This window comes from Electrona antarctica, assembly GCF_951216825.1.
Source record: "Electrona antarctica genome assembly, chromosome: 5".
Taxonomy (NCBI): Eukaryota; Metazoa; Chordata; class Actinopteri; order Myctophiformes; family Myctophidae; genus Electrona; species Electrona antarctica.
In genome coordinates, this window is record NC_136810.1 from 27,393,173 (window position 1) to 27,405,712 (window position 12,540).

The 12,540-nt window shown below is 44.0% G+C and overlaps 1 protein-coding gene across 3 annotated transcripts; it reads left to right on the forward strand.

Moving 5' to 3' along the window:
• Positions 1-8,338: 8,338 nt before the first annotated feature.
• Positions 8,339-12,323, forward strand: tmem17 (transmembrane protein 17). 3 transcript variants are annotated; one of them, XM_079501769.1, is made up of 6 exons: positions 8,339-8,458; positions 10,538-10,685; positions 10,905-10,999; positions 11,318-11,431; positions 11,605-11,748; positions 11,946-12,323. In XM_079501769.1, exons 2-6 carry the CDS (start codon positions 10,571-10,573, stop codon positions 12,021-12,023), a joined length of 546 nt encoding a protein of 181 aa, XP_079357895.1. In that variant the 5' UTR covers positions 8,339-8,458; positions 10,538-10,570; the 3' UTR covers positions 12,024-12,323. The 3 variants fall into 3 exon arrangements, with proteins under 3 accessions (XP_079357895.1, XP_079357896.1, XP_079357894.1); XM_079501770.1 differs by lacking the exon at positions 8,339-8,458 and adding an exon at positions 10,262-10,384; XM_079501768.1 differs by lacking the exon at positions 8,339-8,458 and adding an exon at positions 10,284-10,411 and having other exon boundaries at positions 11,946-12,322.
• Positions 12,324-12,540: the final 217 nt, after the last annotated feature.

Consider the following 12,540-nt stretch of genomic DNA (forward strand, 5'->3'; position numbering starts at 1 on the left):
TCATGTAAAACGGCCTATATTTTCACTCCCTTACAGAGCTATGTGTTAGTGTGTGGGTAGGTGGGTGGGTGGGTGGCTGGGTGCGTCTGAGCACGAAAACAGCATGGTTGTTTTTCACCACCTGTGCGCAACCTAACACACACACACAAACACACACGCACATATTAACTGTATATATGGTGATTTCGGGTGTGCCAGTACAGTACAGTACAGTACAGTACAGTACAGTACAGTACAGTACAGTACAGTACAGTACAGTACAGTACAGTACAAGGGTACAGTAGAGAGGGACCCCCACACGGTAACTATGTCATTTCTCAAACGTTTCGGACGCTGGGCACGTCACCCGAATCGGGCCGGCATCCTGGGTTTGTTCCTGTGGGTCTGGAACTCCCCTCCCCCCACCCCCACCCCCCCTGGGTACCCCCACCCCCCCTGGGTACCCCCACACGGAGTTGCACCACTCACTTCACACAGGTGTGATTTTTTGAGTGCTGGGTGGCTGGCTGGGTGGCTGTGTCTGAGCACGAAAACAGCATGGTTGTTTTTCACCACCTGTGCGCAACCTAACACACACACAAACGCACACGCACATATGAAATGTATGATGATTTTGTGTGTGCCAGTACAGTACAGTACAGTACAGTACAGTACAGTACAGTACAGTACAGTACAGTACAGTACAGTACAGTACAGTACAGTACAGTACAGTACAGTACAGTACAGTGTAACCAGGCTCAAGCATAGGGGCCCCCAAAAAGTGCAAAGTATTAACTTTGAACTTTTTGCCAGTAATGGGCTTATCATGGCAAAAAAATGCCCAAATGTCTTAAACCAGTGATTTTCAATTGATTGTGAATGAGGGACCGCCACCCTGTTGTGTTGGGTGGGGCTATGGGCTAAGATTAGTGCTTTTGTATCACTTGCTATGCATCCCATGTGTATACAACATCTCAACTCTCCACCAATGGTCCATTGACTAATAATTTCCTAATAATAATGACTCATCTAGACATTCCGGTGAACTTCCCCCTCTTGAGATTTTAACTCCCTTTTTCTGTTGAATTTCTTGACCTCCCACTTGTCAGTAAATGAAAATGGACGGTCATCAATGTCACCAGGTCATTCAGTTCACTGTTTCTCAACTAGTATAAAAAAAATCACACCCGTGTGAAGTAAGTGGTGCAACTCCGTGTGGGGGTCCCCGGGGGGGGGGAGAGTTCCAGACCCACAGGAACGCACCCAGGGTGCCAGGCCGATTCTGGCGAGCCGCCCCGTGTGTCACTGTACTGTACTGGCACACCTGAAATCACCATATATACAGTTAATATGTGCGTGTGTGTTTGTGTGTGTGTTAGGTTGCGCACAGGTGGTGAAAAACAGCCATGCTGTTTTGGTGCTCACACATACCCAGCCAGCCAGCTACCCAGCTACCCACACACATAGTCACTCCTAAAGTCACTTAAGGAAGTGGTTTGTTTGTAGAAAAAAAATCTACAAATCCTACATTACTAAATGCATGGTCATGACAAGGACCACATGCAATACCTCCACAGATGACCTGTTGAAAACCCCTGTCCTAAACCATCATATGATACATGTTACTGCAAGTGTTTAAACCCTCAGTTTATCCATAAGGCTTCTAGAGGGAGGTCTCCAAAAACAATTAAACCTTTGCATGTTGGTGGCCCAGGGGCCCTTTATCTCTAGATGATAGATCCGTAACTTTTCTCAACCGTTTCGGACGCGGGGTGGCATGCCAGAACCGGGGGACGCGTTCCTAGGGGGTCTGGATGTTCCGGGGACCCCCCACATGGTAGCTGTCATTTCTCTACCGTTTTGGAACCGGGCCGGCACCCTGGGTGCCTTCCTGTGGGTCTGGAACTCCCCCCCCCCCCCCCCCCCCCCCCCCCCCCTGGGGACCCCCACACGGAGTTGCACCACTCACTTCACACGGGTGTGATTTTTTTTAAATGTTTGAATGCAGCATATGTTAGCCTTTAGGCTATAATATGAATCATATTTTTCTTTTTGCATAAAACAGCATTCATATTATAATTAATTCATTGTCATGCAGGTAATATATTCTCCAAAGAAAAATAGTAAAGTGTTTTTTGTTTTGTTATATTAATCAATTTTTATCTTCACTTGAGTCAAATTCTATCACTATGAAATGAAATGTTGTAACTTGATATTACAGCAGCCAAGTGCCATGGAACTGGAAGCCCATTGTGAGACAGAACAAACAGTAGGCCTATCTATCTACAGTGTAGATTATACACTGTATACAGTATAGTAGTCTCTACCTGGCCTGAGGGCTTCATGTAAAGGTTAGAACAGGGAAAAGTCAACTGTGGAAAATTAAGTCCCTTTATCAGCTCAATCCAATCTCCAAAACTGCGCACAAATTAGATTCTGACTCTAGGGGGGAATAATCGAGAGCAAAAGAGAGCTACAGGTTGTTTTCCTGCCTTTGTCAGTCTGTCTATGTTTCCAAGCACGGCAACAACAGCGTCAAGTGGATTTGTGCCCCTCTGTGTCTACGGGGGTTCTGATGGCTAACGTGATTGTGGAGTGATGCACGGCACCCGCAGGCGAGGATAGGGGACGTTAAAGGGATTATCCACGCAGCTGCGACCACATGCTACCACAGCCGAGCCCGAGAGCCCTGCTATAAAATCCTGTGAGACTGTGAGTGTTAACTTTCAACATGGCCGTCCCTATTTTGGGCAATGTCATTATATGGGCCAAAATGTTCAAATCAATCACTCACTTCAGACGGGTCTGATTTTCTATACTGTAGCCTACAGTTTTCCCTGTTTTTCTAACTGTGTGTGTATATATATGATGATTTGTTTTCCTTTTCTTTTTTCTTTTGCATATAAGTGTATTTAAGCAGTGTATGTCTTTAAATGTTTTTTGATTAATTTAAAATGGAGGACCCTATGTAAACAAATATAGTGCTTTTCTGGTTTTATATTGACCTGTACTTTCGTTGAACTGTACTGTACCCATTCTACAAACCAATCAATCAATCAATCCCATTTCAGTTATTTAACTAATACAATTCATTCATGTAGTCTCAATACATCATTATTTGTTACAAATGTGTATGCATGAAATATTTGTATTGAATCTATTGTATTGATAATTGTACAATTTTGAGTTGACACTGTCCGACTGTCGTCGTCGTGTGAATTTGATTTTATATAAGTTCTGTGCAGAGAGGCAATGTGTAGAGTGTACAGCAGAGGGCACCATAGTTATTGTTTAGAAACTGAGTTTTATTGTCAACGATTGTCAATCAGCCATCATCATTTAGCCTAATTTTAATCAGGTGAAAGAATGCATTGTTTTTCTCCCCCTTTCCCAAACTCAACCAACTGCCTAAAAACTAAAAATCACACCCGTGTGAAGTGAGGGGCGATATTATCATCGTACATCATCTCATTCCGGGCCGGCCAATCAGAATTTGCGTCCTCACCCAATTCGTCTTCAATGTTTCTGTTATGCAATGTTACACTTACACGAACACTCAAAATGGTCCATTCATTGTCAACGGAAATTAATGTTTGTGTAGGACAAATGTTTGTGCACATACACCAAACGCTGTACATATGGGGTGCTATCAAAAGGCCTCTTGATAGAAGGTGGCACAAACCACGCCCCCATTAAGGTCTATTAATAGGCTACATCGCCAGTCGATTCACAACCCCATGCATCTTGTATTCCAGAGGACGGCAGGGCTACAATTTGTGTGGACAATGAATAATAAAATAAGTGGAGAGAATCACAGCAGGCCCACAACGGGAGCAGCATCGCAGGGGCAAAAGCGGCCGACCAGAGGCTCTGAAAACAAACCACCAGCTAAGCGTTTGGTGAAAAGAAAAGCAGTGAGTTTAAAGTAGTAAACATTAAATTACAATTGTCTTCGCCTATTTAGTGTGTGTGTGTGTGTGTGTGTGTGTGTGTGTGTGCGCGCGCGCGTGTGTGTGCGTGTGCGTGTGTGGTGTGTGTGTGTGTGTCACCAAATTAGGTGCATGGTCTTGTCTATCGACAATGACGCCAAAAAAAACAGGGGTGATACTAGCCGCAATTTGCAACCCTAGATTTTTTTAAATTGGATGAATCTAGAGTTGCAATACCCTCCATTGACTCCCCATTCATCCAAATCGCGTACAATTAAATTACTTTAAAACAACGTTAAACTCACCAACATTGCAGCTGTAGGCCAAGCAATTGAATTATCCTCTTTCAGTCGCTATAATATTCAACAATATGAACTGTATGCCATAGACATTAGACACCCTTGCCATTTGGGATAATGTCTGGCTAGCTGGTCATTGTTGTCTCCACCAGGCCGAAGGCATGGGGAGAGAGTATGTTTTGCACTCCGTCCGTCCGTCCGTGTGTCCGTCCGTCCGTCCGTCTGTGAACAGCTAATCTCCGGCACCGTTAACCCGGTCGATGCCAAATTTTGCACACACACTCCCTGGATGCCAACGATGAACCTCTGCCCCAAAATTTACAGAACGGCCTGTTATAGCGCCACCAGGAGGCCGCTTTGTGCAAAACAAGTTTTTGGACAGTACACTTACAGATTTTGTCCAAACATCACGCAAATTGGTACACAGTCTCTCTAGAGCCATTCAACAAAACGGGTTTTTCAGATTTCTCAGACTCCATCCTGATTGGCTAAAATTGGCTTCCAAAGTTCGCAGGAGTGCTCAGTTTCAAACAAAATGCTGCAAATCATAAAAACATCGTGTGATTTTCGTGAAATTGCGCACGCACATTCCCACTAGGCCGAGGAAGAAATGCCACATGAACATTTTCAACTCAGCCTCATGGTGGCGCTATAACTGGCCGAAAAGTGTTTTTACCTCCAACTGCACGGATTTGTGGATAACTTTGTATGCCAACTCCCTAGAGGCCAAGGAAAAACCTTTGCCTGGAATTTTTCACATCTGCTCTTTATAGCGCCACCAGGAGGCCGACATATGTAAAACACATTTTCTAATATTACTCCTTCAGATGTTATCCAAATTTCACGCAAATCGGTACACATGCTCTCCATAGTCATGTGATCAAGACGGGTTTGCTTGATTTCTCATAATCCACCTTCATTGCCTACGATTGGCTTCTTAACTTTTCAGGAGTAGCCCGTTTTGTACCCGTTTTGTACAAATCGCCACAACAACTCAACGCAGCGTCCGATTGCGGTGAAACTGTGCATGCATATTCCCACTAGGCTGAGGAAGAAATGCCACTTGACAGTTTTCAAATCAGCCTCATGGTGGCGCTACAACAGGCCAAGCCGTGACACACACACACACACACACACACACACACACACACACACACGATTATATTACTCCTAAACATTTTTCCAAACATCACACACACTCCTATCCTCCTGGTGGAGACCTGTGCCCAGAAGGGCACTTTTTCTAGTTGGGAGATGATTCACCGACAGGGTGATTAACCACCTCCGTTTCGTGTCGGTGGTTAATCACCCTGAAGGTGAATTTTATCCCAACAATGATAGTTGATACAAAAGGGCTATATGTAACATGGGTTTTATTTAGCATACAAATATATATATCCGCGGGTATTCCGCTCAAGAAAGTAGTTCCTTTTACAAGTTGTACCGGACCTGCACCTCTTATGGTGCTGATGCAGAGTGCTCTGAGGCAGGCTCAAAGCTGGCATTGATTAGCCATCGGTCATTATCCAGAAATGACACCCCGTTGAAGAATCAAGCATTCAACCAAGCTGGGTACGGTAATAACAAGATAATATTTTAATCCATGTAAAATGTCTCACTGGGAGGAGACCCCGGGGCAGACCAAGGCGCAGTTGGAGGAAACTCATCGACTCACTGGCCTTGGAACGTCTCGGGATCCCCCAGGAGGAAGTCACTAATGCTCTGGAGAGGGAAGTCTGGAACACCCGCGACCCGACTACGGATAAGTGGTTGAAGATGGATGGATGTAAAATTTCAACTGGAGTAACCTAACCACTTTCTTCCTAATTGCAGGCTGCTGAGGACACCAATGGGATGCAACCGGCCAGAGCTAGTACCGACAGAGAGAGTCAACAATCAATGGCAGTAATGGAGGAAAGGAACCAGCTGGAGCAGAGAGAGAGACAGTTTGAGCAGAGAGAGAGACAGTTGGAGCAAAGGGAAGAACAGGTGGCGCAGAAAAAGATACAAGTGGAGGAGATAGAAGCGCAACTGCGGGAGAGAGAGCACCAGCTCCAACACCGATGGAGACAGCTGCCGGTCCCAGAAGAGACGCCGCTGGAGCGGAAACAGAAACTGTTGAGGCAAATACACTGCGAGAAGCAATATAATGGAGCATGGGAAGATTATTTACACAGAGGTTCTATTTAAAGCTTAAGGCTGTCTTGTGGTGAGAACTTGTGACATTTATTGCAAGACTAAAGGCCTCTTGTGGTGTGTGTTCATTACACAGATTTTTTTTTTTTTTGTGGCTTTCGCCTTTATTTTATACTTTTTATGGAGGGACAGACAGTAGGCTGACAGGAAATGGGGAGAGAGATGGGGGGGAAGACATGCAGTAAAGGCCGTCTGGATCGGGAGTCGAACCCGCAGCACAAGCCAAGGTGCCTGGACCACTGAGCCATGGCCCAGGCCTCTCAGATTCCTTTTAGACTAAAACAAGCTTGGTTTGTGTCCGATTTATCTAAACTACCTATTTCGCTTCCAAAAAGGATGTTTTGGAAATCGCGAGACATGTTTAAATAGCGGATTTTTACTTCCTGACTCAGTGGTTTCCGGCTACTCTAAGCCACCACTAGATGGCGGTCAATGAGTTTCATGTATTTGAACCCTAGCATCCTGATTCTGATTAGCAAAAAATAGCAGATCTCACAACATGTCACAGCACGTGAGCTTGTAGATCTGCTATTTTTGGATATATTGTGTAGAAGTCTTTTTTTTCCTTTTTCTGTATGCATTACTACTTTCAATAATTGTTACAATTGTGGTCTACCGTATTCTTTTTTTTAAAAATGCAAATCCTAGTTCTATTCCGAGGACATGTAATAGTCAATATGACATTGTGTTCTGTCTTGAGGGCTAATAAATCTGTCCAAATTCAATATCTTAGTTTCACTGTCTTAATCATGTCTCACTGCTTATATGACTGGTGAGTCGTGACCCAAAGGTATGTCCTAGTTGCATTGCTGCATTTTTGAGGGGCCTAGCCCCTCCTATTTTTTTTAAAGATATATATTTTTTGCGGCTTACGCCTTTTATTGGTTTTTGAAGGGACAGACAGTAGGCTGACAGGAAACGGGAGAGAGATGGGGGAAGACATGCAGTAAAGGCCGTGTCGGGCTCGGGAGTCGAACCCGCGGCACACTGCGACTGGATTACCAGTCGGGTGCCCAGACGGTTACGCCACCGCCTGGGCCGGCCTAGCCCCTCCTATGTCCAGCTTTTAGTGTGCGTGTAAACACAAACTTTGTCCTAACACAAACATTAAATGCCATTGATGTTGAATGGCCAGTTTTTAGTGTTGTGTAAACACAAACATTAAAAGACTAATGATTGGCCAGAATGAGATGATGTATGATGATGGAGTGCCCCTCACTTCACACGGACCAATTTTTAATGTATTGTTGAGGGGCGCAGGTTTAATGTTTGTTTTTCCTTAGACGAACATTAAAAACGCTGTTAACAATGGATAGTTTAATGTTTGTTTTGTCTGTCTGTTTTGTCCTCTATGTAAGATAAGAGCGCCCCTCACTTCACACGGTGTGATTATTTTTTAATTATATCAACATAATTTAGCATAGGCCTGTGCATTTTAGGCAGGTAAACAATCCTATAGAAGGCCACGTTCCCAATCCAAAAATGAGAAGCCCCACAACCGCATCCTCAAATTTGACAATTCTACCGTAATGATTTCCCAACACGGAGTAACCTTGCGTCACTGTCACCACCATAGCTATCTAAAGTCTGAAGACTGGCAGTGTCGGTAGGCCAATCAGAGGCAGGCAGGGTGTTACTAACCATGTCTAGAGACGGACGTAGTTTAGAATCATGCCTGGGCTGGGTGCTACAACAAGCCAGCCTCAACAGTGGCACAAAGCCAGTGGTAAAAACATCACCAGTGAAGCAGTGATTAATCTAGTGGTGGCCAAGGCCAGAGTCAACTAAGCGGAAACCCATCATACCCACAAGTACGTTTTTGCTTTCTATGTACGTACGGTGTAATACCATACAATACCTACCATCAGTAAGGCTCTTCTGAATGTACTGTATATACTTCTGTTTAGGAAAGAGCTGGGATCTGAAACCTTCAGTCTATTGAGAGAGATGACTGATGCACCAATAAGTTACATTGCAACAGAAACCTAACATGATGTAGATGTTGGAGGCATCAAGTATCCTCTTGGATGTGGTCTTCTAAGGCTAAGCCACCAGGTAAGTTAGAGAGAATAAGATGAGACTTAAAAACATCATTCCACACAGGTTTATTAACACAACTACACAAGACCTAAAAACATTCAAAATATATTTCTTTAACCTAGTTCTCTTTTTGCCATCTAAAACAACAGGAATGCACTATACGGCTCGCATGCAACACACGTTTATGGTCACAAGAACACAAACACACTCTGCTCAAAATAAGAGTCACAAACCTCAATTGTTTCCTTGAAGTTGTGACTGTTGGTGTTGGTCATACCAACACAGCCTTACATTACTGTTTAAGAATGTGAGGCTGGAAGCTTGACAACATGCTCACGACATACCAGATTTGATTTATGTTCCCCATCCTAGTATTGGGAATTCTGCCTGACACTATTTTGAACTTCTTTATTTTAGCAATGGCCCTCTCTACATGCATCCGGTGCTTTGCAATGCGCTTTGTTGTGAGCACATCTCCACCTGGCATTTGCCTCTTAGACCTTGCAAAGGGTGGCATATTTAACTGCAGTCCTAATGCAGTCAGGTCTTCCTCAGCCATTCCATCAGCCATTATGCCATCCCCTCTTTGCAAATACCCAGCATCAATCAGTTGCTTGAGGAGTGGGATGATGCCACACTGTCTGACTATTTCCTTGTCGGACAAACTGCCAGTGAAAAGGGAAGATGAAATAAATCACAGCACCACGGGGGTCGCAAGCAACGAGACCCCTTTTCCACTGGTTGGTTCCCAATGGGAACCGGTTCAGTTCTTTTTGGTTTTTAGTCCATGAGCCAGAGCTCCAAAATTGGTGGGCAAACTATACCCTATATTAAATTGTTTAAATGTTATCGTAAGAAGGATGGCTTCCATTTTCGCATTGCAACTTTTCAGGGCTAGAAAGCCTGCAATTTCTATTAGCTTGGATTCCCCATTGAGGTCACTGGTGGACGGGTTTCTGAACTGCCCACAGCCCTCCTAAAAATCACACCTGTGTGAACTGAGTGGGGGGGGGGGGGGGAACTTCCAGACCCACAGGAACGCACCCAGGGTGCCCAGAGTTACTGTGTGGGGGAATTAGCAGACAACTCTCTCTCCCCATCTGCATCTCTCATGCACGCTCCACATTGTAATTAGCAGACAACAATGCAACACTATCTCTCTCTCTGTTTCTAGCACAACAGCGCCACTTTTGCCCCTGCTGGTACCCTAAACGGACATAGGGATGAAATGAAATGAAATCTATATTTACCCAGGGTATCTGGGCTAAGCTCAAGAACTTGTTTCCAGCCAGGCCCTGCTCATAGAACACATTTCATCGTAGTGGTTCAATGCCTTGTTCAAGGGCACTTCAGCGGTGGTAATTTTAACGTGTCGGACGGCTGATTCGAACTAGGAACCTTCCGGTATCAAGACCGCGCCGCTATCCGTTCGGCCACCGCTGCCACAATGGATGGACATATGGACATAGGGAGGGACAGACATTTCTGTTCCTTGGTTGCACTTGCACCACTAAAAAATTGTGCCACATTTTTATCATGATTATTTAGCGAGGACCTATTATGAAGATAGGTTGAAAAGTGGTGAAGTGGTCCTTTAAGCAGTCTAGGACGGTACGTCCTATAAGATGTTTTAGTGGTGTGGAAACACATTGCCATTAAAGGACTAATTTAAGCCCTATATTCAAAATCAAAGAACCAGGCTGCACAACCTCATCGTGACATCTTGTGAGCTTGTAGAGAAAAAAGTCCGCCCCCAGTTAATTTTTTGAAATTGGGACGTCCCAAACACAGAAAGGGGAGGGAGTCCCGAAAGGCTAGCTAGTGATCGCCCGTGTTTAGCCTAAGATTTAGACTCTGATACATCTACGAGAGTCTACGAATCTTAGGCTACGCCCGTGTATCGGATCAGCATTCTGTATGTAACAACCATAGAGTAATAAGGTGACAACCATAGACTGTAAAAAATAGGTGACAACACACAACTACTTTCTCTTGTGCGGCCCGCGCTCTGGTAGAGATGTGCGAGATTTCAGCTGAACGCGAGATTTCTTTAGTAACCAAGGAAACTGTGGGTCGTTTGTCTTTTCCTTGCAGCTAGCTCGTGATGATGTTTAGTTTTGAGACAACATGGACCTGCCGCAGCCGATCAGGAGACGCCTAGGAGATTTCTCTCGAAATGTATTTATTGATCAGAGTCGTAAGGAACTTACACGTGAAGACCATGCAAAATACCTGGGCTGCAGTGAGTTCCATTGCAGTTGCAATACCAATAGCTACTACAAGCTAAGTCATTTCTGTATGAGAGATAGAACAGCACAACATGCTATGTTTACTATTAACCAGCATGTACTAATGCACGTTTCACATGTTTGATCTCTTTTGTTATTAATTCGTTTCCAGTGTTGTATAATTACCAACTATAGGCGTATTAAAAGGATTCTCTTTTGTTTCCACTTCCCAGTTGTGTCCAGTTTACCACTCCAGATGTCGCTGTACTTCAATACATGGTTCTTCCCCTTGTGGTGGGTCAGTGAAATTGTAATGCTGAATCTCAAGGTGAGATAGATGCCGGGTGGTGGTACAATATGTTGATATTTTTTTGTATTGTAATGCCCTTAATTAGCGAATTGCAGAGGGCTTCCACCCTCTGCAAACTGTTCCTTCGTATCAAATAAGCTTGTGATCCGTTGAAATGGTCAAAATAACCGAAGAGACATAAAGTAATCTGTAAACCTATTTAGTTAAAACAGGCAGTACATAGTGGCTTAAGTAGTATTTGTAATCCCAGTTTTAAATGCAGGCACTAGTGCTCTTTTCCTACATGCTTTATAGCTATTATGTTTCTGTTAAAGTAATTGTGCTAATTTCCTCCAGTATCCTGCCCTGCCAGACTACTACAAGTTCATCCTCGTTACTGTTCTTATCCTAATGACCCTGATCGAGGCCATCAGACTCTACCTTGGTTATGCTGGGAATTTGCAAGAAAAGGTTGTTGTGTACAGTATTGAACACATACACATAAAGAGTTCTGTGACTGTGCTTTGACCTTTCTGTTGTGATACTGGTCAACATAACACTCTGCATCTAGGGGGCAGAGCTTGTAAAGCTTGCACGAGGGTCTTGTGGTGGTATCTAATCTTATGTGTTTGTATTGATTGAAGGTCCCAGAGCTGGCAGGTTTCTGGCTGCTGACTCTTCTGCTGCAGTTTCCATTGATCCTGTTCCAGCTTTTCAACGAGGCCATTCTCATCCAGCCCCTGGAGAGAGGCGTGCACATCGTGCTTGCCTTGTTCATACTCACACAGGTGAATTATATAACACATGAAAGATGCCCCTTAGCTAGTCTACTTTATGCTCCATTGCACAATGGTATTCTGTATTGTAAAATAATGCTCTTTTGTGTAAATTAGGCTTTAGTTAGGATCTTACATTTTTATTGTCTACAGCTTTTTGTTTGGGAATTCTGATGTTATATTATAATTGGGTTCTCCCATTCCCCCAGGCCCTCTTTGGCTTTGTGGCGTTGCGAGAGATGGTCAGACAAACAGAAAGCCAATTTCATCTAAGACAGTTTGACTGAGCTCTGAGCCCTGGACTTGCCGGTTGAGCTGCCTGACATCCACGTTGGTGCCCATCTCATTGCCCATGGTCTTCACTTCACTGATACATTAACCCATTTAGACCTGCCTGTCTATGTCTTCTAAATAGTTTTCTTGAAAAACCCATGTTTCTGTCAGTCGTTCTCAAACATTTTCATGTCAAGAACCCCCAAAAATATATGTAATTGACCACCCCAGAAGCAAAGATTTGAGTTAAAAACGTTTGCTCTGAAAGAATATATATTCAAAGATTTGCGCCACATTTTCATGATTTTTGAAAAAATAGCAGACCTACAAGCTCGTAGAGCGGCACCGAGTGCTGCGGCCCGCGCTACGAGCTTGTAGGTCTGCTATTTTTCAATAGCTAAAGTATAACATAATGCTTAAAACACCAAAAGGGGTTCTCATACAGAATGGGTTAAAGGGACACTTCACCCCTTTTGCAACCAGATCTTATTTTAATGATGTTTGGGAGACAAGAAACACTTGTTTTTAGAT